This window comes from Melanotaenia boesemani, chromosome 19 (assembly GCF_017639745.1).
Source record: "Melanotaenia boesemani isolate fMelBoe1 chromosome 19, fMelBoe1.pri, whole genome shotgun sequence".
NCBI lineage: Eukaryota > Metazoa > Chordata > Actinopteri > Atheriniformes > Melanotaeniidae > Melanotaenia > Melanotaenia boesemani.
The window spans coordinates 19,349,143-19,375,476 of record NC_055700.1 but is presented as its reverse complement, the minus strand read 5'-3'; the positions used below and the strand labels follow the sequence as shown (position 1 = coordinate 19,375,476).

At 40.1% G+C, this 26,334-nt stretch overlaps 1 protein-coding gene across 7 annotated transcripts; it reads right to left on the bottom strand.

Moving 5' to 3' along the window:
* Positions 1-844: 844 nt before the first annotated feature.
* Positions 845-26,304, bottom strand: LOC121630485 (low-density lipoprotein receptor-related protein 2-like). Of its 7 annotated transcripts, none has more exons than XM_041970790.1 (49): positions 26,175-26,304; positions 25,444-25,566; positions 25,040-25,285; positions 24,808-24,921; positions 24,581-24,700; positions 24,248-24,373; positions 23,524-23,727; positions 23,188-23,356; positions 22,885-23,053; positions 22,028-22,250; positions 21,718-21,837; positions 21,251-21,469; positions 20,743-21,051; positions 19,955-20,173; positions 19,649-19,795; positions 19,313-19,561; positions 18,992-19,204; positions 18,141-18,389; positions 17,786-18,013; positions 16,309-16,557; positions 15,981-16,208; positions 13,593-13,859; positions 13,126-13,299; positions 12,188-12,436; positions 11,005-11,169; positions 10,649-10,915; positions 10,252-10,467; positions 9,812-9,994; positions 9,520-9,633; positions 9,102-9,269; positions 8,752-8,967; positions 8,444-8,673; positions 8,210-8,339; positions 7,866-8,059; positions 7,514-7,700; positions 7,008-7,217; positions 6,714-6,897; positions 6,413-6,614; positions 6,064-6,228; positions 5,660-5,896; positions 5,291-5,518; positions 5,027-5,161; positions 4,345-4,546; positions 4,154-4,279; positions 3,714-3,821; positions 2,050-2,286; positions 1,602-1,917; positions 1,240-1,333; positions 845-1,065 (listed from the first exon to the last, which is right to left on the bottom strand). In XM_041970790.1, exons 1-49 carry the CDS (start codon positions 26,230-26,232, stop codon positions 1,000-1,002), a joined length of 9,252 nt encoding a protein of 3,083 aa, XP_041826724.1. In that variant the 5' UTR covers positions 26,233-26,304; the 3' UTR covers positions 845-999. The 7 variants fall into 7 exon arrangements, with proteins under 7 accessions (XP_041826724.1, XP_041826728.1, XP_041826726.1 ...); XM_041970794.1 differs by having other exon boundaries at positions 6,413-6,587; XM_041970792.1 differs by having other exon boundaries at positions 9,812-9,973.
* Between the last annotated feature and the right edge of the window lie 30 nt (positions 26,305-26,334).

The window sequence follows — 26,334 nt, the reverse complement described above, 5'->3', positions numbered from 1 at the left end:
TGCAACGGCTATTGCTTCATCTTAATTTATTGAAACAAAATCTAACTGATGGGTATATAACATGAAATGTCAATGTCTCAATAACTTGTGTTAAGTGTTGGTCTGTCAAAATGTGAACAACATGATAGGACTGAAAACAAGCCGTCATTGAACCAAAGTATTTAGTTTCTGATTCATGGATCAGACATTTAGTTTTGGAAAACAGTGTGTTCTGCAATAAGTACTTAAACACTGAAGTTGTACATTCAAATGTTTGGAGATCAGATTAAACCCACCAACATAAGTTATGGTGCTCTTCAGTTACATTTTAACATACAAAAATCCAAATATCCTTAGTTTTCTGTGAGAAGCAAATGAGATGAATAAAAACAAGAAAATGAAGTGTGGTTGAAACTGGTGTCAGCTTACAGAAACAGATCTGTTTGTTTATGCACTTAGACATCCAGTCTGTGTGAAAATACAGACAAACCAGTCTGAGCTAACAATTTGTAGAAAACCTGTCATTTTTTTTTTTTTTTGTAGACAAGCTGAACTGTCATAACAGCTTTAGAAAAATTTACAGAATGTACTCACAAGCCGTCATGCCAGAAACATGTTTGTGAATTATTGCTAGTGTATGATGAAAAGTCAGTCTGCTCCGAGTCTGGTAGTAAATATTTGCTATTACAATGTTACTTTACATATTATGGACTACCAGGAAATAGCAAACAGTAAAGTCTTTCCCTTGTGAATTTGTTATGGGGGAAAAAAGAAAAAAGGAAAAAAAAAGATACTTTGCATACCAGTTTTATTTGCTCTCGTCTTAAATTGCCTTAACTGTATAAGAGAAACTGCATTTTATTTATGATTTTAATCACATGTTTTTATGTCTTTGCAAAACAAACATTAAGTCAGTTATGTTAGTTCATATTGTTTATTACACCTGGAGACACACAAGAAGCATCTTTTCCATTTAGAGTACTTCTAGTCATTATAAAACCAACATTATAAACTAGCAGACTATTTAAGCTGCAATGACTTTATAGCTCGCAGGGGGCTCCTCACATCTACCGAAGACTCCAGCTCCTGGAGAGTAAAGAAAAAAAAAATCCCATAAGTCATCAGATTTAATGCTAGCTACTGTCTTAAATGTTCAATTTGTATGAAATGTACAATAATTAGGCAATGAAGTGTTCATTTAACAATTCGGAAGAATTTAAACTAATTAAACTATTTCTTTAATTCTTTCAGATGTTTCACCTCAGAGTCAGAGTCGTGTTCACCAGGCAGAACCATGTTACCCATCAGAGTTTCCTTATCTGGTGATTTGCTTCTGAAGTACGCCCAACCTTTCCTGTTGAAACAATGTGAGAGAGAGACTGAGTTCTCCAAAGTCAATCTACAAGCACTAAATAGTTCTACAATGCTGCAGGCAAATAATTCAATTTTAGACTCTAGGTGTAACTTTATTCCAGCCAAACACACCAGCAGATGAAAAATACATAGTTACTACTTGGTTCCAAAGTCTCAGATGAAATTAGTTGCAGCAGCTCAAAAGACTACCTGGCTGGATGTAGTTCTAGCTGCGGTTAGTTTTCTAAAAAAAGTACAGGAGACGGTACCTTTTACTTAAAATAAAAGCAGCCACTATCACGCCAGCGACTAAGCTGAAGGAGCCCAGGATGAGAGCTGGGTGACTTTGCCTGTCTTGCTCCTGGCAGAACTCCCCCTTGTAACCTGTCGCACACTGGCAGCGAGTGAGCTGGCCTTCTGTGATGCAGGTGCCATGACCAGAGCAGTATTTGGAATCGCACGATGCAGAGTTTTTATCTGAGAGAACAGAGTTCTTCTGGTTTTTTGGATAAGGAGAAGAGGGAGACTGAGGGGAGCGGCCATCACTGACTTTGGTTCTTGGAGAGGCAGAGTTAGAGTTTCGACCTAAAGAGAGAGCATTAGTCATTTCCTTTTATCTTATTGAAATGAACTGGTATGACAGCGCAAAAAAACATCCTTATGCTTCACTGATCTGTGAAGGGAAAATAAGTTTGATTAATTTGATTCAGCACTCACAGTCCTGTTCATCCGACTTGTCTGGGCAGTCAGCACGGCCATCACAGAACTTGGTGCTGGTGATACACTGGCTGCCATCAAAACAGGATTCCTCGCCAGTGGGGCAAGATGGAAGAGGGGCACAGGAAGTTGCATTGATATAATAAAAGCCCCGCCCACATTTACAAGTCCGACCTTCAGGATTGGGCAGGCACAGCTGGCCACATTCTCCGTTGTTTTTGGAGCAGCTATTGGTTCCTGGAGAATATTGAAACAGAAAAGCAGCTTAATAGCTGAATATTTCCGATCAATATTGACTTCATGTAAACATATTAAGCTAGAAGAAGGTATAACAATGTTGGGAAAATTTTATTTGGATTGAGATTTCAGTGAAAATGAACTTTTTGATTATCAGAGAACACATTAATTTTGCCCTTGTGTCCCATCATGCATGCATCATACATGTATGCTGGAAATACATAAGCAAAAGAAAAGAAGGGAGTGCAGTCTGATCTGAATAGGCGCTCCATTCATCATTGCCCTTTCCCAGCAGTACACAACAGACTGGGATCTCTCTCATCTCGCCAAGTCCCTACAGGTATCACATTGCCTTGCCATCTATTCAGCTCAGACTTGGCCTAAGCGAGTCTTTTCATTCTCTGTAGAGTGTCTGATAACATTTCAGTTTCCTCTAGAAAGCAGAAGAGTTGAGGCAAAAATAATTTATAAGCATGCAGATGGTATAAATCTTTTGTCAAGCCAAACAGACTGGTCTGCCTCTGCTTTACAAATGCCACAAGCCTATTTGTTAGCATTACAAACCTGAGCAGGAATTAACACATCATACAAAATGGATTTGAGTGTTGACAAGCCACCTTCACAATTGAGCCAGAGCATAAAACAAATCCCCACACACTTCACATGATGTCCACATGTCTGAGTGGTTGGAAAATTGTGCAACCAACTGTTTAAAAAGCTGCAACATGGCTACTAGGAGTACAACTCCATGAAATCTGCATGTGTTGCCCCTACCCTAATCAAATTACTTATCTGAGAAATATAAATTTTCTTAACTGCAACTCAGTATGAATAAATGTATATCTGTGCTTTCTTAAAACATGAATTATAAAAGAGTGTATTTGTTTCTACTGTAAATGTGGGAGACTATTCAAGCTGCAAGAACAAGAAAAAAAAAGCACAATTCTGTCAGAGCTCTTTGAGCTCAAATGATTAACCTTTAAGACAAGCACTTATTTCATAGCTTTAGACTTTCTATAGCTCGAGGAAGATCCTTTCATCAACTCACATGAGCCTCAAATCCACAGACTAGACTGTTTGACTGAAAGTTTAAGGATAAGCTGTGCTATTGCATGCTAGCCTGTTAAATGTTCATGATGGTTTAATCTACTTCTTGTCTTTTTTCCTCACTTTGCGTTTGCATACTGGTTCCATCTCTTAAATCCTAGTTTGGACTTTTTAGCTGTGATACTTCAGTCCATCTAGTGGCCACAATTTACCCTCGGCAAGTTCAGCTGTTTTTAAAACCCAATATGTTTGTCTGCCTGTAAAGTTCTCCATTGCCAGCAGTGTTCAAATTATCATGGGCTTGTGAAGCATTTGTGACACAGCTTCAGCTTTGTGTGTGGATGTGTGCTGTTAGGGAGGACAGAGAGACAGATGTCTACCAGACTGGCTGTCATCGTTGTAGGCCCTGACATCCACTACTTTGGTCTTTGTCTCAAACCACAGCTGTTTAGGCTGGAGGCCATCACTGAACCATAGCTTGGTTGCATCTAGAAAAAAGGTTTAAAAGAATTTTCATTAACAATTTAAATTTTTTCAAGCAAACATTAGTATTCATATTGCAATAACCAGGGCAACTGCTAGAAAAGGCAGCAAAAATGGAGTTGTGTTTGTGTGCAAGATTTATAATAAAAAAAAAAAAAAAAAAAAAAAAAATCTAAATCTGTAGGACCAAACAGGTCCAATAAAAACTGAAGAAAATGCTTATTCAGTATATATTTTCTTAGTTTGTAGTGCCATCTACTGCTAAAAGTGGAGAGAAACAAGATGATGTGGCATCTCCAGAGAAGCACATTTGTCAGTAGACATGTTCAGTGCTTACCTTTGTCCTGAGTGGTCCAGAGAAAAATGTTCTCAATATATGCAAGAGAAACAAGCAGGCTGGGACCAGTTTTGAACTGTTTATACCCAGATCCATCCACTCCAACAGAGGCAATTACTCCTTCAGCTGAGAAAAGACAAAGTTTATACAAAGGAAAACCAAGTAAAATTATCTTACGTGTCAGGCCTCACCAGAATCAGCCCAGTAGATGACAGTTCCTGTATTGGAGAAAATCAGGGACACAGGAAAACTTGACTTCCTCCACACTACTGCTTTGTTCCAGCCATTCATCCAGGCACAATCCACCTCCATCTGGCTGTTCCGACCTGCCATTACAGCTGCAATGTAGCACAGTCGTCCTGAGGGAGGATGCAGTGCGATGGATGTGGTGCCCTGAAAAGACAAGCATGACCCAAGATCGTACAGATGAGCAAAACTTAAAAACGGAGGTGGAGCTGGCAGGCTGAAGAGCTTAAAAGGTCAAGGGTCAAGAATGGGGATGGATGCTAATGTAGTAATTAATATTTATAAGAAAATACTGGTTAGAGAACAAACACATTCATTAACTTTGCCAGAAACTTGTGTATTTGTGTGTTTTTTAGGCTCAGGTAAAAGCTTAATTTACTGTTTGTGAATATAAAAATTTAATTCAGTTCCTGCAAATTTTGATGCATTCATGTTACCAACAGCTTATAAATATGTTAAAAAGTATACAAAGAATTTCCTAGCCATTGCATTCCAAACCAAGAAAGCCTTTTAATTTAGCCTGTTTTGCGTGTTACTATGCATTCAGGCAACAGACACCAGAATTAACAGGAAAGAGCCAAATAAACAATTAGCTAAAAAGATAAATCAATAGTGTTTTTTTTTCACCATCAGTGATCCTTGCTGCAGTGAGGTGGTGTAGCCATTATAACGTGACGTGACATAGATGTCAGGCCACTTGTTGCTGCTCCAGTAGAGGTTGGAGGTTACCCAGTCAACTGCCAGAGCTGTGACGGTATCATCCTTGTGGAATGGAAAATATTACCACGAAGCAATTTGTCAATTACATTGCCAACTAATGAAAACACCACAAAATATTTAGCATAATTCAACATCTCGTCCAGGATTAAAGAACCTGAATTTTATGCATACTTTCAGCTTTAGGATTTGCCCAGCAAGTGCAAGTCCTGGCTGGGACCCAGAGCTGCTAAGTCTCAGCATGTCCACAGATCCTCGTCTTGAATCAGCCACAAATAGAGAAAGCTCTGGGATGGAAAGATCTAGCCCCAGGGGCTCTTCACTTCCAGGGAGGGCAAAATATCTTCCATTGGGCATTTCTCCCAAAGCAACACCATCCCGACTCATAGAGCGCAAGTAAATCTGAAATGGTGGAAAATTGACAAGAAAAAAAAGAAAGGTGTATCAACCAAAACCAGAGAGGATAAATCAAATTCATAGATTTTTGTTAATTTTAGGCAGGAGCGACACCCTGCAGACCATCTAGTCTAACAGACCAGTCACCTGATAGACTGTATTATGAGACAATAGAAGGATGAAAGATGACTCTTTAGGCAGAGAGCAGGTGATCTTATCCTGGGAGAGCAAAAGTCCTGTTGGGCAACGACAAACTGCAGCCAGTGCTGCTGGGGAACCTGCTCTGGATTTTCCTCCATCTCCTGGAGCAAGAAGGCAGAGATGGGAACAGCGTAGACTCTTACAAGGGCTGGATACTTCTGGCTGAGAGAGGGCATGCATCAGCTGAGGAGACAGGAAACAAAGTTAGCTGTAATAATTTCTAATCATTTAAAAAGAAACAAGAAAAAGCCACTTAGATGTGCGTGTGTCAAAAATATTCATAAGTGAATCTTTCACAATTTAAGCCTCTTTGGAAGACATATTGCCCCATCATTAGAAGGCAGACTTACTTTCAGTCCAAATGGCTGCCCGGGTCTCTTAAGAAGCACCTTTTGGTTTTTTCCAGTCTTCTTGTCAGCTGAACGGATGCTTTTTCTCTTAGAGTCAGACCAAAAGACTCTATCATTGAAGACTGCCACTGAGATGGGGCTTGGAGTTTCAGCCAGCTGGAGGATCTAATGAAAAAAGGCCATTGACTAATTAATAATGATAGGTAACTGCTGGGAGAACTGGTTTAATTAAAAATTAAATATTGAAACAAATTTTGAATGTAAACAGGACTGACTGATGTGAATGCAAACTGCACTGTCTGTTCCCCATTAAAATCTTTGTAACCCACTTAGTGTAACTTCTGATCACCTTGATGTCATCTCCGTCCAGAGAGGCTGAGCCTATGCAGTGTAGCTTCTCATCAGCCCAGTACACCCTGTTGTCCAGGAGGTCAAAGGCCAGACTGACCGGCCGGCCCAAGTCTTGGCTCACCACCACCTTCCTTTTTGAACCATCCATCCCAGACTGCTCGATCTGTGGTGTGCTGCCAATCTCAGACCAAAGCATCAGTCTGAACACATCAATAATACAAAACAGATTTACTTTTTTTGTCCTACAGGTTATTACTTCCCCCCCACCCACCGCCATGAAACTGAGCCAAGAATCTTACCCTCTGTCTGGCAGCAGAAGCAGTGAGTTTGGCTGCTGCAGGTTTTCACCCAGAACCACAGTGTAATCCTCAGATCTCACCATGACGTTACTAAGCTTTGCTGCCAGAATCTGTCCAGCCAGTCCATCCAACCAGTATAGATTCCCTCCAACCCAGTCTACTGCAATAGAATTAGACTTCAAACCTATAAAAATAAAATTTAATACGATCAAATTCAACTGTCAGCAATTTTAAGACCGATGTATGGATGAAGCGCAGTAACACACAGCTGCAGAGTTCCAGAGGCAGCTGTACCTTTCATCAATATCCCTTTGTTTGAGTTTGACAAGTCAGCCCAGCGGATGCTCTGGTAGTTGGTGCTCAGCCAATAAACTCTCTGTTGAGCCCAGTGATAATCCAAAGAGGAGACAGGCCGATTGATAGAGGCAAAAAGCTCCAGGGTGCCACTGTGGACCCTCAGTAGTAACAACTCTGACTGCAGTGATGCCAGAAGTAAGGGCTCATCTACAGATGAAAAATTTACCAAAAGGTTATGGCACAAGATTCACTTCACACTGATATTTGGTATGACAAGATACAGCACTGTAAATTAGTAGTTTCAAGAGATAAATGCAACTTTTTAAAATCATTAGAAAAAAAAAGGTAACTTGAGAGAAATTAGATCTATATAACAATGAACAGTTAAAGTTTCTTTCAAGTCATCCATTGTACTAAATGCATGTTAATTGCTGGGTGGTGCTCAGCAAAGTTTTTCCATATACAACATGGCTGGTTTGTTTCCCTCCCTAGTCCAACAGCACCTTTTGTCTTGCAGCTTTTGTTGTCAGGCTCCAGGTAGAAGCCAGGGTGGCAATGACAGCTGTAAGATCCAGGAGTGTTCAGGCAAAGGTGTTTGCAAACAGGATCTGGTGCTGAATGGCACTCATCAAGATCCACGCAGGACTTAGTGATGGGCTGTGGCATGAATCCGACAGTACAGTAACATCTCTGGAAGAAATGAGGGGGGGGAAACATGACTGATTACACATTTCAAAAGAGAATTTATAAAAATGACTTGTCCTCTGTGTGGCCTTGTCTAGTTAGATGATTGTTAAAGTTGTGTTTGCAGAAAAACAAAGAATAAAAACAGGCAGACATCAGTCCTATACTGACCGGTCCATTTGGGGTGCTGACACAGTGGTGATCGCACTGAGGAGCTGATGGACTGGAGCAATTGCGTTGAGCACATCCAACACCCTCATCTGAGCTATCTGCACAGTTTATGCGGCCATTACAGACCAGGCTGGGATCCAAACACTCTCCACTGCCACACTGGTAAAGGTGAGAGGGGCATTTTCTCTGGCTACCTGTGCAATTTAATTAGTTATGGTGGTTAAAACCCATTTGAAAGTATTTAAATATTTACAGAAGTATGTTTTAATACTAAACAAAGGTTTAGGCAATGAGGGGATGATCCATAGTCACTGAAAAAGTGGTGGAATACCAAACAAACTCACATTTGTCCTCGTCCTTGCCATCATGACAGTCTTCCTTCCCATCACACCTCCAGGACAGAGGAATGCACCAACGACCATTCCCACACTGCCACTGGTATGTTCTGCACTTTTTTGGTGGAGTGATGCAGTTCTAGATAAAAGTTACTGCAGTTACAGGTTGCTCACAGTCTTTCAAAACTGCCAAAGCAAACTTCTTACTCTTGCATTAATTCATTTAGTAAGTCTGCTCCTCACCTTCTCATCTGAACCATCTTTGCAGTCTTCTTCACCATCACAGAGCCAGTCTTTCTGCAAGCATTCGTGGCTGTGTGGACATCGAAGCTGTGATGGGCAGCGTGGGGGTCTTCTGCAGTCCACTTCATCTGAGCGGTCACTGCAGTCAGGATATCCATCACATCTCAGAGCCTCGGACACACACTGCCCACTAGCACAGCGGTACTGGTGAAACCCACAGGCCACCAAACCTGAAATAAGGGAAGCAGAAATGAGTCATCTGACATTAAACTTGGTTGTGGTGGTCTAAGCTGCCCTGAGTTACCCACCGCATTTTTCTTCATCCGATCCATCAACGCAGTCTCTCTCGCCATCACACAGGAAGGTCTTTGGTATGCAGCGAGTGTTGTTGTCACAGCGCTGATGGCAGCCCTCACTCTGACTTAAACAGTCCATTTCATCAGAGCGGTCCTGACAGTCATTCTGCCCATCACACACCAGCTCTTGTGGGATGCATCTATTCCCGTGAGCACACTGGAACTCCCCTGGAGATGAACGTTCTTTTAAATGCTAATAAAGCAAATTTACCTTTATGACACTGACCTAAACTTTAACTGATTAATGCATTTCCCCATTACTGCTCTGACCACTCGAACAGTGGCTTGAACAGACAAAACACCTGCTTTGCACCGACTTCGGCATCCTTCTTCATCTGATCCATCTTTGCAGTCCTTCTCTCCATCACACACATGGCTGTACATAACACATTCTAGTCCATCCTTACAGGGTTTGAAACCTTTAAGGCACCTCAAAGGGCCTGACCTGCCATTGGGGACATTGCTGGTGGCTTTGTAGAGAAAGAGAAAAAAACAAAACACATGCATCAGGTAAAACTAGCATAAAATTTCAGAGCTGGGTAAGAGGGTAAACAGTTTTTTCCCCTTTGACAAGAATTTTTAACAAAATTGCCACTGAATTGACTGTCTAGTTTAACTTCAAGCTATATAGTAGTGTGCCTCTTGGTTTGCGTTTCTGTGAATGAGTTGGAGTATATTGCTTGTTATTGGCCAAGTGCTGTATGTTTCCTATTGGCCTACAAGTGGCAGAAGATTCACACTGCTTCTCATCTGAGCCGTCGGGGCAGTGGGCTCGCCCGTCACACACATGTATACTTGGGACACACTTCCTCTTGTCACTGCACAGGAAGTCACCTGATTTGGAGAAATAAAAAATATATAGGAACATGGAACGGTCAGTATACTACAGGAGACATTCTGGAAAAATCTGCCTATTTTTCCCACATAAGATTTCAGAAGCTGACTGCAGCACATCAGTTTGCTGAATACATAACAAGTGCTACCAGTGCCTCAGGCTCATTTCTGTACTTACCAGGGTTTTCACATTTAACCACACAGTTATTTTCATCAAATCCATCAGGGCAGTCTTTTTGCCCGTTACACAGCTGACTTTGAGAAACACAGAGTGAAGAGCCTGGACAGAGAACTGAAGGGGTGACACATGCTGGTGTGGAGGGGAAAATGGGAGACTCTGCTGTTGCAGCAGGATCAGAGTCTGGAGATGGAAAGAGACTGTTAAAAACTCAAAATATTTGACAGGTTGAGCACTCGGACAGTAAGCCACTTGACTGTTACAAAATGTCTAAATAAATGGGTTAAACTGATAGTGAATATAGTTAGGTTTCCCTTTTCATTAAGGCATTTTCAAAAATCAGCTTTTAGCCTTCTAGCAACGGTGGAAATCCTTACTATCTAACAATCTTTGGAAAACAAAACCGAAAAAAAAAAAAAAAAAAAGCTCTGGGAACTTGCCGCAGCCTAATTCATCTGTGCCATCCATGCAGTCTCTTTCTCCATCACAGAGGAATTTCTTTGGGATGCAGCGCTTGCCATCAGCACAACGAAACTCGCAGCTCTTCGTTTTTTGCCAGCAGTCAAATTCATCCGACTGATCCCGACACTGATACTTCCCATCACACACCTCAGCTTCTGGGATGCACATATTTCCGTGGGAGCACTGAAACTCACCTGAGGTTGGGAACAGTCAAAAAGGTACGAAGAGAAACTATATTACAGCTAATCCTCAGTGTACTGAACAATACTATTAAATTCTGATTTAGTTGGTTCATGATCTCATTTGCCCATCTTTCAAGGAAACTTTTTTTTAACAATTACAATTTACAAATGAAAAAGTTTTAAGTCAAACAACCTTGTTTGCAGGTTTCTTGGCATCCCTCCTCATCAGAGCCATCCATACAGTCCTTCTCTCCATCACATACATGGTTATATAAAACACATTCTTTGCCATCATTACACGGCTTTGAGCCCATGCGACACTTTAAAACATTAGCCTGAGGTGGAGAAGTAGTCACACTTGGGCAGTTGATCTCGTCTGAGCCATCGTAGCAGTGAGAGTGTCCGTCACAAACCAGTTTTTTAGAGATGCAACTCCTACGGTCCTTGCAGAGGAAGCCAGCTACAAAAGGAGATTTCATTTGCCAAACAAGAGAAAAATAAATAAACAAACAGCTGATGGGAGAAGATACAGAACAAATGAGTACTTACTATTGTCAAAACACTTTTTTAAACAGTTCTCATCAGATCCATCAGGGCAGTCTCTTTTCCCATCACAAAACTGTGTTGGGGTTACACAAACATCTGAATCTGGACACTGAACTGAGGGAAAGCTACAGGATGGCTTGTTAGAGGAAGACGGCATTTCGACTGCATCTAGAATTTATAAAAGAGTTTGATGAACTTTTAGCTCCATTTCAATACATCAACATGTGTAGGCTACAATATCATGGATCAAAATTACAAGATCAAAATTATTGCTTGAATATGTCAGTGCTCAGGAAACAGTGAAAACAAGGAGATCTTGCTCAACTTTTGCAAGTTTATAAAAAAAAAAAAAAAAAAGCTTGTTAAAACAAATATTTTAGTTATTATGCAGAAGTACTGAACAAAGATAAGATCATTTCACCAATCTGCCACAGCGGATTGTGAGTTGAATAGATTTTGAAGATGCTTTGCAAACAACAATCAAGTTTCTCAGAAACTCACCACATCCTTCTTCATCTGATCCATCCTGACAGTCTGTCTCTCCATCACAGACGTGACTGAAGAGGACACACTCGGTCCCATCCTGACAAGGCCAGGAACCCATGAGACATTTCAGGACTTTAGTCCGAACTTCAGGAGGTGGTACACTTGGACAGCCAACCTCATCCGAGCTGTCGTGGCAGTCAGAGCGGCCATTGCAAACCTGGCTCTTGGAAACACAGCTTCGACGGTCTTTGCACCGGAAGTCAGCTTTGCAAGTTTAAATAAGTAAATAAAGAGCATTAAAAACGAGTTTGCTCTGCATAATTTAAATTTGGATACAATTAAATTGTTTGCTGCGATTAAATCCTCACACCACTTACTGTCAGAGGGACATCTTTTCACACACTTCTCATCAGATCCATCAGGACAGTCTCTCCTTCCATCACACATCTGTGATGGTTTGAGGCACACAGAGGAACCTGGACACTGGACTGAAGGGCTGGTGCACGGTGGTTTGGTGGGAGCCTGAGTAAATGCTTTAACAGGCTTAGGAGATTCATTCATGTTATTTTCTGCAGAAATGGGAGTGTTCTTTGCACCATCTAGAAATACAACAAAAACAAGTGAGGTCCTAAAACACATTGTTACAATCAAGACATAAGAAAAAATTACATGACTACAGAAAACTTGCCTAAATTCTCACCACATCCTTCTTCATCTGATCCATCTGGGCAGTCTCTCTCTCCATCACAAACATGAGTCAGGAGGACACACTCTGTCCCATCTCGACACAGTCTGGACCCAAAGCGACATTTCTTCTTGTCTTTTTGAGGAGCACGTGCAGCTACACTTGGACAGCCAACCTCATCTGAGCTGTCGTGGCAATCAGAGCGGCCGTCACAAACCTGGCCATTTGAGATGCAGCTGCGACGGTCTTTGCAGCGGAAGTCAGCTATGCAAGTTTTAAAAAAGAGAAGAAAAAAAAAAAGTATGCAAAGATAAAATTTGCTGTATACAACTAAAAATTTAAACTGTAGGTAAGCGTGATATCACCTCCCACTTTCAGGCTGATTGAAAAATTTATTTGAACAAAGTAATAAAGTCTGCTCAGTCAACCAGGTATTTATACCTTAAGTATTTTAAAAGCAGGCAACTGGACTTAATTTAGCTATTCAACACATTTTACCGGCCATCTAAAAAAGGCTTCCTGAGTTCTGACGGGCATGAAGAGCCATGCGTTTACGCCCCTGTAACTAAACACCTGACAGGTCAAAAGAGTTGTTGGGTCACATGGTTGTCGTCCATCCCTTGAGTCCTGGTGTTATCAAGTCAGAGTTGTTCATACTAAATAACAGTTATGCCAGTAGCTGGGGTCACATGAGTCAAGGTGAGAATGGTTTTGGAAATGCCTGATGGGGAATGTCGAGGCTTTGTTACATGCTGATAGCCGATCCTGAGGCCAGCACCTCAGTTCAGTGACAGCCTTTTTCTAGTCTGGTTTTAAGTAAAATAACCATTTTATGTTAGTCACTTTGTTTTTCTTTAACTTGGCTGACATTAGGAAAACATCAAACATTATAGCTTGATTGCTGCTATTAGCGAAACTGGCTGCCACTATCGATATATCGTCACACCACTCACTGTCAGAGGGACATCTTTTCACACACTTCTCATCAGATCCATCAGGGCAGTCTCTCCTTCCATCACACATCTGTGATGGTTTGATGCACAAAGAGGAACCTGGACACTGGACTGAAGGGCTGGTGCACGGTGGTTTGGTGGGAGCGATGTTTGGGTCACCCTCTGTACCATCTACTAATAAAATACCAAAGTTACATGTTCAAATATAAGGTGACGTTAACTTATTTCATCTAAAGACCTTTTTAAAAAAAAAAAAAAAAAAAAAAAAAAAAAAAAAATCTAAAAACCACAATATTTTGTGGTAAACTACCCAATATGACTATTTTTAGCAGCAGAACAAACTATGAACTGATGAATTTTCATCCTAAATAAAGGAACTTTGCCTTTATGTTTATCAGTAATTAAAATTAATTGTTTTTAGGTTGCAGACATTATTTGGGGAAGAAAAAAAAAAAACAGAACACAACCTTTAAGTAAATAATCATCACATCCTTCTTCATCTGAGCCATCTTGACAGTCTATCTCTCCGTCACAAATATGACTCAGGAGGACACACTCTGTCCCGTCCTGACAAAGCCTGGAGCCAAAACGACATTTCAGGACATTTGTTGGAGTTTCAGGAAGAGCTGCACTTGGACAGCCAACCTCATCGGAACCATCGTGACAATGAGAGCGCCCGTCACAAACTTGGATCGCTGAGACACAGCTGCGACGGTCTTTGCAGCGAAAGTCAGCTGTGGAAAGTATTCAGACATTAAACTGTATCCAAGCCACTCAATATTCTTCACAGTTACATACGTGATTGTCATGTGTAGGCCAAAGTTTAATACAGTTGTAGAAAATGTAATAAAAATTGGTTGGTCCAGGTGAAATCCTCAAAACTTACTGTCAGAGGGACATCTTTTCACACAATTCTCATCAGATCCATCAGGACAGTCTCTCCTTCCATCACACATCTGTGATGGTTTGATGCACGCAGAGGAACCTGGACATTGGACTGAAGGACTGGTGCACGGTGGTTTGGTGGGAGGCTGAGTAAATGCTTTAACAGGCTTAGGAGATTCATTCATGTTCTCTTTTTCTGCAGAAATAGGGGTAGTATTCTTTGCACCATCTAGAAATACAAAAGCCAGAGAGGTTTCAAGACCATGTTACCATCAAGACATTACTGATGAACTTTAAAATAAATGTATATAATTTGCATTACTGTTGCAAGGATTATCAGGATAAATTCTCACCACATCCTTCTTCATCTGATCCATCTTGGCAGTCTCTCTCTCCATCACAAACATGAGTCAGGAGGACACACTCTGTCCCATCTCGACACAGTCTGGACCCAAAGCGACATTTCTTTTCGTCTTTTTGAGGAACACGTGCAGCTACACTTGGACAGCCAACCTCATCTGAGCCATCGTAGCAATCAGAGCGTCCGTCACAAACCTGGCTCTTTGAGACGCAGCTGCGACGGTCTTTGCAGCGGAGGTCAGCTACAGAGGGTAAAGGTAAATAAATAAAAACATGCACTGTATTAAATGTGAGCTACTACATAGAGTATGCACCCACATCCCTTTGGTCAGACAATTCCTAGACCCGACGCTCTCGGTGGCAAATCATTCAACATTGCAGCTGCTTCCAGCTGCTGAAATGAAGGTGTATTACATGAACACCTTCAGTTCAGTTCTGAAAGTCTTAACAGGGATTTTATGAATATGTGGAACAGGTTTCCTGATGCATCACCATTTTCCATGCAGAAAAATTTAAGTAGCATCTGAGGGTACACAAGGTGATGTCTAGGCAAGGTTCAAAGAAGAGTTTGTCAAGCAAATAATTAAAACAATGAAGAACCTAATTAACATCCAGGTTGTAAACAGCCAGATTTGTACAAATATTTTATTCCAATCATGAAAACTGTAGGTACTGATTAAATGTGTCAAATTATCAGTGCAGCTAATGATGTGTGTGAACAAAGACTTAAAAATTTTTGGGGTGCACCGTTTTTTGTTTCTTTGGGGTTTCTAATAAGCCTCTCTCCATTTAATTCCTTTGATTTTTAACTTTGAAATCCTGATCACCATGTTTACCAAAGATGTTTAGAAGAGATTTAATCATTTCAGTGATAAAAGCTTTGCAATCATTGGCAAATTCCTCTGAAGTGCAACCATCTATCAAAGAGATGACATTTTATTTTCATGTCAAGACACCCTGTTCATTCACCATAAGAATGCATCTGTTAATGTTACTTAATAAACGTCCAACACCCACAATGCAGACCAAAAGGGACGCCGATACGTTTTCCCATTTAATAATATATTTACATAGATTATAAAATGGATACAAAATAGATTGTCTAGATTTGTCAAAATGTTAGTTTCATTAAATTGACATATTAAAGCATTTACTGTAAATCTACATTTACAAACTTGGATTCTAGTCGTTTCAAATAAAAGCAATTTGTTTGGCTTTTTGCTCCAAGTTTGAGGAAAATCCCCAAACCAAACTTTTTCAGTGTCGAAAATCTGTTGCGCAACAGCTCTTCCATAACAGACATGTCTTCGAACCAGTCATACCATCTGGACTTAGAGAAACCTCTTGTTGCCACTCAGTGAGATGTAACCAAGTATAGTCAACATGTCTGATGACATCTAGTGCGATCCTGTTTTTTACATTTCAAATATGCACAACTTCCTATGTAACCCTGTTCATTTTCTTTGTTCATGCACAGACAAATCTGTTGCAAAAGAAGCCATACAAATGAGCAAAAACAAAAATAGTAAAATATAAAATTAGCATTTGGATATTCTAATTTATGGTTAGTTAAACCAAACCATTTTTTTTTCCATCTTCACACCACTTACTGTCAGAGGGACATCTTTTCACACACTTCTCATCAGATCCATCAGGACAGTCTCTCCTTCCATCACACATCTGTGATGGTTTGATGCACAAAGAGGAACCTTGACACTGGACTGAAGGGCTGGTGCACGGAGGTTTGGTGGGAGGCTGAGTAAATGGTTGGACTGTCTTAGGAGATTCATTCATGTTCTCTTTTTCTGCAGAAATGGGGGGAGTGTTCTTTGCACCATCTTGAAATATGACAAAAGCCAGAGGTTCCAACACCATGTTACCAACAACATTTTCATTGTTTGCATCATTGTTGCAAAGATGATATGGATAAATTCTCACCACATCCTTCTTCATCTGATCCATCTGGGCAGTCTCTCTCTCCATCACAAACATGAGTCAGGAGGACACACTCTGTCCCATCTCGACACAATCTGGACCCAAAGCGACATTTCTTTTCGTCTTTTTGAGGAACATGTGCAGCTACACTTGGACAGCCAACCTCATCTGAACCATCGTAGCAATCAGAGCGGCCGTCACAAACCTGGCTCTTTGAGACGCAGCTGCGACGGTCTTTGCAGCGGAGGTCAGCTACAGAGGGTAAAAGAATATTGAAAAAACAAATTGAAATCAGATCTGTGCTGCTCAAGAGTATGCACCGTCATCTCTTTATTTCTAGACAATTCCTAGAGCTGACCCTGGGTGGCAAATCTTTCAACATTACAGCTGCTGCTAGGCTGCTGAAATGAGGGTGTATTACATGATCACCTTCAATTCAGATGAATCTAACACCCTAGTTGTACACAGAGTCATTCAAACACATTTTATTCCAACTTTCATCGTGAAAACTAAATACTGATTAAATGTGTCAAATGTGTTGTGCAGCCCATGTTATGTGTGAGCAACGGGACTATAAAAATGTTCTTGGGCACACTTGTGTTTGTTTTGGGTTTCTAGTAAGCCTCTATTTAATTCCTGCAATTTCAACTTTGGGCGGAGAAATAAAAAGGAAAAAAAAAAAAAAAAAATCACTTTTAAACTTGGAGATCAGGATTACAAACCAAGTTTTGGGGAGATTGAACCATGTTAGTGATAAGAGATTTGGCATCACTGCAAATCCCTGAAGTTCAACCACGTATCACAGGGATGACAGCGAATTTAATGTCAACTTGTTTAATGTCAAGTCACACTCATTAAGTTTGACAATGCATCCATTCATGTTACTTAGTAAACATCTGACACTTACTACAATGCAAATCATAAGGAATGCCAATACATGTTTTCTCAAAAAATGGAAAAAAAAAAAGCATTTGCATAGATTATAAATGAAGGATAAAAAAAGCCACCATGTTAAAATGTTGTACAATGATGATTTTTACTAAAAATGTGGGAGCATTCATCACAAATCTGAGTTTCCAAACCTGGATTCCAGCTGGCTCAATGAATTATAGCAATTAATTTGGCTTTTTGCTCTTAGAGCTTATTAAAACCAAAACATTTTGAATCTCTATCAAGCCAGACCTTCATCAAGTCAGTCTATGCTCACTGAGAAACGTTTTTTCCCCACACTCACTGGGACCAACATTTGATATTTTATGAACCCCCCCATTATACAGTCCAAATATACATACTTTGATACCCTGTTTGTTTATTTCCTTGTTCATGCACAGTAGCACAGCTGTTGGAAAAGTAATCAACCAAATATTTAAAATGCAATGACATTATAACAGATTTTAATTTGAACTTTTAACTCTTTAGAGATTAAACAGACCAGATTAACAAATTGTGTGATGCTGCTATTAAATCCTCACACACTTACTGTCAGAAGGACATCTTTTCACACACTTCTCATCAGATCCATCAGGACAGTCTCTCCTTCCATCACACATCTGTGATGGTTTGATGCACACAGAGGAACCTGGACACTGGACTGAAGGGCTGGAGCACGGTGGTTTGGTGGGAGGCTGAGTAAAAGGTTGGACTGTCTTAGGAGTTTCATTCATTTTGTCTTTTCCTGCAGAAATGGGGGGAACGTTCTTTGCACCATCTAGAAATACAAAAGCCAGAGAGGTTTCAAGACCATGTTACCATCAAGACATTACTGATGAAGAACTTTAAAATAAATGTATACAATTTGCATTACTGTTGCAAGGATTATCAGGATAAATTCTCACCACATCCTTCTTCATCTGATCCATCTGGGCAGTCTCTCTCTCCATCACAAACATGAGTCAGGAGGACACACTCTGTCCCATCTTGACACAGTCTGGACCCAAAGCGACATTTCAGGACATTTGTTGGAGTTTCAGGAAAAGCTGCACTTGAACAGCCAACCTCATCCGAACCATCATTGCAATGAGAGCGTCCATCACAAACTTGGCTCTTTGGGATGCAGCTTCGTCGGTCTTTGCAGCGGAAGTCAGCTATGCAGGGTATAAAAAAAAATAAAAAAAAAAATAAAAAAAAAAGATTCAGACATGAGAAGAAATGTATGTCACTTACTCAGCATATTTTATGAGGAAACATTTAGTGACTGGAATTTTATTTGGGCAACTAGAGATACATGTGAATGAAGAGGAAAATCTGATCACTTGTGTAAAGAGTTTGCACCCAGCTTTCAAACTGAGAAATGCATGTTTCTTACTTCTCACCACTATGTTCCTATCAAACATTTGACATTTTATTTGTGGTTCCAAGATGGTGGGATGAACTTCCACGTGCCATTAGATTAGTGGCATCCTTCAAGAATCATGTATAAAACACCTACTCCCCCAACAAGCCTGGCTCATATTGGTTTTTCATCTTTGTGCCAATTCTATTCTTCCTTTAGAATTTAAATAAAATTCACACCTAATGTGTGGACCTGAATTTCTTACTGCACTGTGGTTTGAATGTTATTCCCTCATTTATACATCAATTTGAATTAAACCAAAACCTTTGAATAAGTTTTGAACAACTACATCACTGTGGAAAAAATGGCGATTAAGACATTTTTTTGGTGTGATTATATGTTGACATCACTTACTGTCAGAGCATCTTTTCACACACTTCTCATCAGATCCATCAGGACAGTCTAGCTTTCCATCACACATTTGTGATGGTTTGAGGCACAAAGAGGAACCTGGACATTGAACTGAAGGGCTGGTGCACAGTGGTTTGGTGGGAGGCTGAGTAAATGCACCAACAGGTGCAGGAGGTTCATTTTTCACAGGAATATTAGGAGTGATCTCTGCAACATCTGGAAATATGACAAACACCAGAAACATTCAAAATTACACTGAGCTGGGACCACAGTGTGAAAATTAAAGTCCATCAGATCATTTATTTTTGTCAAATGATTGCCTACCACATCCCAGCTCATCAGATCCATCTTCACAGTCTTCCTCTCCATCACACACATGACTGTACAAAACACACTCTGATCCATCTGCACATGGTTTTGAGCCACTGCGACATTTCAAGACGTTTTCCCGAGTTACAGGAGATGCAACAGTTGGACAGTTAACTTCATCAGAGCCATCGCGACAATGAGATCGGCCGTCACAGAGAAGACTTCTGGGGATACAACTGCTGTGGTCCTTGCACTTGAAATCATCTGAGATCAACAGTAAGGCCAGAAAAGAATTGCACATTAGTGTTGGTGGGTCAGTGGTGGATGCATTTCATGTCAGACTGACATTACCTTCAGACTGACATGAGACAACACAAGATTCTTCATCGTCTCCATCTGGGCAGTCCTTCTTCCCATCACAGAGCTGAGCTTGTGGGAGGCAGACCGATGAGTGTCGGCACAACAAAGACGGTAAACTGCACACTGGAGAATTAGGAACTACGGACAGACATAAATGAATTCTTGAGAAAATGACATCTGCCATTATTCCGTTCTTTTCTTATTAAGCTTTAATAAAGAAATGATTTACGCTAGATGTTCTGACTTAAAATGTTTTACATTTTCAGTTTAATGAAAACGGTAAATAAAGTGTCTGACCTGTTTGAATGTCCCCAAGTGCAGCAATTACACATAGCAGTCGACCTCTTACAGTTACATCTTGAATGGGGCTCCCATCGCGTCGATCCCACAGAGTCATTACATCATCAGAAATGGACAACAAGTAAGGCTCAAAAGCAGCTATGATGGAGCCTGAAATGTTCCACCTTTTTCCTGCCTGGTGACTTTTCTCCTGCAGCAAACTCAATGTTGTGAGGCCTGGAAAGAAAAAATGTGCCAAAAGCAAAAATCACTAAACTGTCCCATTTAAGAAAATGAATATAAACATTTAATTGATTGTCGGCACCCAGAATAGTCACTTTACAAGGTTGTACAACAATCAAATTGTCCAACCAGGAGTTGGAGGAAGTTTATCCAAATCCCCAAACAGACTGTTTCATATTACATTATTAAAAGATCAGAACTGAACAATTTTTAAATTCTATTTGGATAAAACTAATGAAAACCTTACTAAAGATGTGGGAATGCGTTTTGTTGCCTAAGGGGAAACAGCCTTTTTAAAGGCTATTTTTAGAACCAGTTAAATGTAGAAGGTATGTACTTGACAACCTTAGCATGAACTAGTTCTTACAAACATATGCCACCTAATTATTTATTGGATGTCAGTATGCATAATATGAATCTAGTGTTCTTTATATTTAGAATGTTAACATTTTTCCGAACCTTCGTCAATGCTTTAATCTTAAATTAGGCCTAGCCAAGCTTTAGAGACTTTTGTGAGCATGAAAAACTATTTCCAACCCCTCCGAGCCATGTATGGCACCAACCTCCTCGTTCAGAGTTCCAGAGCAGGCTACTGGCCCTGATGTCAAAGGCCATGTTGCCCCTGACCCCTCCTGCTATTTGCAGCATCTCTGTAGCTTTGCCTCCCAACATGTCCATGCTGAAAATTTGTTCCTCTTCCAGCCAGAGCACCCCACCCCTGAGCCAGTCCAGAAACAAGCTGCGGATCTCCTTTGTTGTGTGGTATAGCCGCTGTGGGTAGTTACTGCCCACTGTGATAGTGCCAATGTTGTTTTCATCACATGTGACCCAGTAAAGGTTTCCAGTCCTCTGGTCCACATTTATCAGACAAACTAAAAAAGAAAATTTGGGAAAAATAATGTGAAATGCCTTTAGCCAACTGGTTTAATACAGAAACACTTCCAATACTAAGCAAGGCTTAAATAATTACTATTGATCATTTCTGTTGAGTGATCAATCTTTTCAGTTTAAAACAAACACCTCTAAAATCGGGACATGAGCATGCTGAAACCAAGAAAAACTCAGACTAACCTGGCAAAGGTGTTTGGATGACTTCAGTCTCGACTTGGGTAAGACTAGTGCGTTGGATGTGGCCAGTTTGGTTGGTCCAGTACAGCCAGTCTCTGCCCCAGTCTACATCAAAGGACAGGATTCCATCGTCTGTAGCAAACAGCTGGATTTCCGTTGACTCTCTCCCTCGAAACTCCAGCAAATTTATTGTTGCAATGGTAGCATATATAAACCGTGGATCTGTGAATAAAAATACAGTAGCATCTTTATACTTCTTGCCCCCACCCTGCACTAGTTATATGTAGATAGATCTTTATTGTCATTGTCGCCTTTATAAACAAGAATGAGACTGAAGGTGCAATCAACGCATTGAGCATAAAAAGATATAAATATTTCAAAAGGCAAGGAATAAAAACAATAACAAACTGCTTTTATAAACTAAGATTTTGGGGAAAATTTCCATTAGTCTATAAAGAGTGTCAACCTACATTGACAAGTCTCATCAGGCATCAGCACTTTGAAGTGCGGGCAAGCACAAATGAATCCTGCAGGGTCACTTTTAGTCAACTGGCAGAAGCTGCAAAGGCTATTGAAACAAGCAGAAGAACCTGGAAATACAAATGAACTGATAACCAAATAAGAAATCTACACAGACTGTTAAAGTATTCCCCCCCTTTTTTTTAATCCTACATTGATTAAGACAACGCTGGGTAAACACACTTGCCTTTAATTATACATTTAGCAATTGTTGCTCATGGACAGAACTTGTAAAGATAGTCCATTAACTATACAACATACCTTGAGGCTGTTGCAGCTCATGGAAGACAGCCAACAGTGGCAGCTCAGCTTTCCAGAGAAATTTCCTTTGAGTTGGTATGTTTTGTGGAGCCTGCCACAGTCCTTTATTATCAATCCAGTAGAACATACTTGCAAACACAGCGAGGCTCAGAGCTGGTCTTTTATTGAATAGTCCAGTGAAAGAGTAACGGCCAGTCCCATCCACCTTTACAGTCTCTACAGACTAAAGAAAACAAGTTTATGGTAGTGGTATGTGCATATGTGCACACAAAGAAGGTGTCAAATATGGTAAATGTGTAGAAGAATGCAATACATTATAGTACAAGGGTTATTTTAGTCTGGTCCAGCCAATTAATAGCACAGTTTTTGAAGGCTGCTCTTATTAAGTCGTCACTGATTAGCAGGATAAGCTGTATTAAAAATGGTGGTTGCTTTAGGGTAGTTTAGGCATATCAGGAGATGGAAAGAAAAAAATTCCTCTAAATATCAAATTACAGTCCAAAGATGTTGCTAAAAACTGGACGATCCAAAATCAACCATAAACTACTATGTAAACTGAAGACAACTTCAGGTTCAGGAGCTCAAAGCAACACTGCATTAACATTTTACAGACTCATTTTGTGACACGTTTGCTTAAGAAGTTGCGTTTACATTCAACATGAGAATAATTTGGGAAACCATAGCAAGAGATGAATTCTAAAGTTGCCACATGCAACCAGATATTTGCAACAAGTGGTTTTTTTGTTGTTGTATTTTTTTATTTTTTCCAAGTTCATTAAATTAAGCATACTTGGCAGCATGTAAGCAGTATATGCCATGATTTTATGCAATCAGCTAGAAGTCTATTGAAAACTCACCTTCTTGATGTCACTAATCCAGTACAGCCTCCTGGCAGCTACATCAGCACTGAGGCTGTGGGCAGACTGGGCGGTGATGACAGTCAAAGTGCTTCTATCTGAGCCGTCCATCCACGACTTTTCAATTGTCATTCTGTCACCCGAACCTTCATTGATCCAGATCATCATGCTGGGAGAGGGAAAAACTTTGAGATGAACTGGTTTATTGTACACTTGGGTGCAGTTAGGACAAATTATGCTTTAAAGCAACATGCTTGTACAACATTTTAAAAAATAAATTTGAAAATTAAATTTGGGAGATACCTCTCCACAGGTAGAAGCACCAACTCTGATGGCCTGATGTTTTTGTTTAGCAGAGTTGTGTAACTTTTCCCATCAGCTGCCTGCATGTAGATAGATTCAGTTTTCTGATTGGTCCAGAACAGGTATCCATTTAGCCAATCACAGGCTAAACTTCTAATACCAGGTTCTCCTGTTGAAAACAGGGATTTTTTTTCCCTTTTAGTTCCAATTATTTCTTCAAGTGTTTTTCAATCAGCATCTTAATAAAATTTTGCAAGCATCCAACAGAATCAATAATATTTGAAATGACAATATCAAAAGACCTTTAAAAAAGTAACTAATATTGGGTAAACTAACCAGCAAAGGCTGTCCAGCTGTATCGTCCATTACTTTTGTAAATGTTGCCTTGGCTATCAGCCCAGTAGAACCACCCTCTGGCGATGTCAAATGCTAAGGCAACTGGATCAAACACTGAAGTCGTGATACTGTCAAACTGTTGAGATTTTACAGTCAACAGTCCAACAGTGCCCCACTGTACCATCAACAATCGAGTACCATTACCTGAAAAGATCCAGAAAGGACAGTGTGAACATTTAGAACAGTCCTCCTTCTTAAAATGACATTTTTTTTTTTTTTTTTTTTTTTTTTAAATCAGTATGCAGCATCCGTGCAAGTAAAATGTTTCCAAAGTTTCAAAGATATTTTTAACATGCTTCATACAAAACAGCTGACTCACACCCACTGATTTATGAGAAAAAAAAAAGATCTTAGCTGATAAATTTCTACTTAGATTTGAACAGATCTGCTTTATACCCTTTGTTCTTAAATAATCCTTTCATCTACATCTAAATTGCTTTTGACTCAGCCATCTTTTGTTGTGGTGCACTTTGTTTTTATGCTGAACTTTCCACCAAGTAAAACTAAACCCAGCGTATGTTCACACTTTACATCTGGTTTATGCCGGCATGTTCAGAGTCATGTAGTACTTATAACTGTCTCAAGATGAGAGAGTGGGTATTTAAAAACAACTTGGAAGTTATGCATGCAAATGACAGTTTGGATAGGTTTGCAAAAATCTGACCTGAAGCCAGACATGTGGACCTTCCATCAAGTTTAAACCCTTCTTTGCAGTGGCAATAGTAGGATCCAATAGTGTTTGTGCAGTGATGCACACATGGAGTAAAAGGTGACTCGCATTCATTCACATCTGAGAAGAAAAAAAAAAATGGATATGAGATTAGAAAGAGAATTACAAAACTGCAAGATACTCTGGAGTTCTTATAGAGAATGGATATATAGTCCACAAAACTTTAATATCAAAGACCTTTACTTGTGCTCATTCATTTGATAAACTAGATTTATGCTGGCCACCAAATCTATTGTACATTGAACATTACTAATACACCCTACATACCTTCACAGACTGCGCCATTAGGAGCTAGCTTATATCCAACAGGACAGGTGCATAGAACCCCCCAAGGTTCATCACTACAAGTATGGCTACAACCGCCATTGCTCATTGAGCAGATATGGCCTGCAAAGGGCACAGTAGAAAATATAATCAGTGGTGGAGCACAAAAAGTATCAAACATGCAGGTAATCATCAGGTAATCTCAGCTTCCCTCACCCAATCAAGCTTACCGCAAGTTATTGGCTCATCGCTGCCATCAGAACAATGAATTTGACCATCGCACCTCTCTTCAGCAGACAGACATGTTCCCTCAGGACACCGCACACCATTTTTCCTACACAGGCCTGCAAAAACAGGACAGTAAAGCATTTTGTGATCATATGCAATCGCACCCACCATTTGAAAGTGGCTAATTACTGGTTTCAATCATATACTCAGAACTAAGTCTGCATCCTTCCTCACCACAGTCCTCCTCATCAGAATTGTCTATGCAGTCATTTTGTCTGTTGCAGCGCAGCTCTTTGAGGATACAGATGTGGTTTTTACACATCCAGTCAGAATCCTGACAGGCCTCTGTCACTGGACAGTTTTCCTCATCAGAACCGGTGGGACACTGGATTTGTCCATCACAACGAGCTGATGCATTAACACAGCCAACAGAGTCCAAACAAGAAAACTGACCTGGAGGACAATCAGAACCTGCAGAAGCTACAGAGAAAAGGTACACTGTAAAAGGAAATCTTAAGAGTCTAAACCATAAACTAACAGAATATGCTGATAGATGTTTAGTTATCTTTTCTAATTTCCGGAAGACTCTTTAATGTAGTAGTTGTCAAAGCAAAGGACCAGCAGAGAACAATACCTACCCCCACAGTCCATTTCATCAGATCCATCCAGACAGTCTCCTTCTCCATCACACCTCCATGCAGCAGTAATACAGCTTCCATCATCACACTGCCACTGGCCTTTAGGGCACCCTTCGATTTGGCCTGGTCATGTTCAAATAGATCCATGCATGGGACTTAAGTATAATCAAGACAATCTTTTAAAAGTGTGTGAGATTCCTGAAGGCCACCGTTTGACTGAACAAGATACTGATACTAAGATAATTAGATTATAACCTGTGTTCCTTTAACATGCTATGGGCTATAATAAATTCCCAAAGCATGTTTAAGAAAGATAAATTGTTTCAAATTGGGCAAAAGAACATATGAAAGAAGTTACAAGCTGGCCAGTCCTTAAGGTTACAATAAAAACCATCAATTTACTATATTTATAGCATAAACAGGCCTCGCACTATTTAAGTTCATGTGCCTAGTTTGAATTTGAAACTTTCATTTTTACCGCCCTCAAATTGCCCACTGCCAAAGATATATCACTGTAAACTAGAAATGATTGGCTTAATTTTTAGATTAAGCTAGACTTATTTTCGCTTCAAACAGAGCATTAATCTGTTTGTCACATGAAGGCAAAGACCGGAGATTCCGAAATTGTTTGGTGTTTTGTTGGTTGGACAAATGTCCAAAAGATGCTGCAAGTTAGTGAAGTCTTTGCTCATGTTATTGTCACAAAATGATGAAAAAAAAACTTGCATTACCTCTGGAAATTGTTAGACATCCCAGAAAAATGAAACAAATGAACGGACGCAGGTTCATGTCGGCCCGCGCAGCTCATCGAAACAAACAGCGTCAGGTGAGAGGAAGCGCTTTAATCAGCTACCGCTGTGCAGGTGCGCGCCTAATTGCGCAGTTTTCGAT

Coding starts and splice junctions, on each gene's coding strand:
- LOC121630485 (XM_041970790.1), bottom strand. CDS start 26,232: ATGAACCTGCGTCCGTTCATTTGTTTCATTTTTCTGGGATGTCTAACA. Junction 21,052..21,250: donor CATCCAAACACCTTTGCCAG/GTTAGTCTGAGT, acceptor TTTCTTTTTTAG/TTTGTCTGATAAATGTGGAC. Junction 13,860..15,980: donor GAAAAGATGTCCCTCTGACA/GTAAGTGGTGTG, acceptor TACTTTCCACAG/CTGACTTTCGCTGCAAAGAC.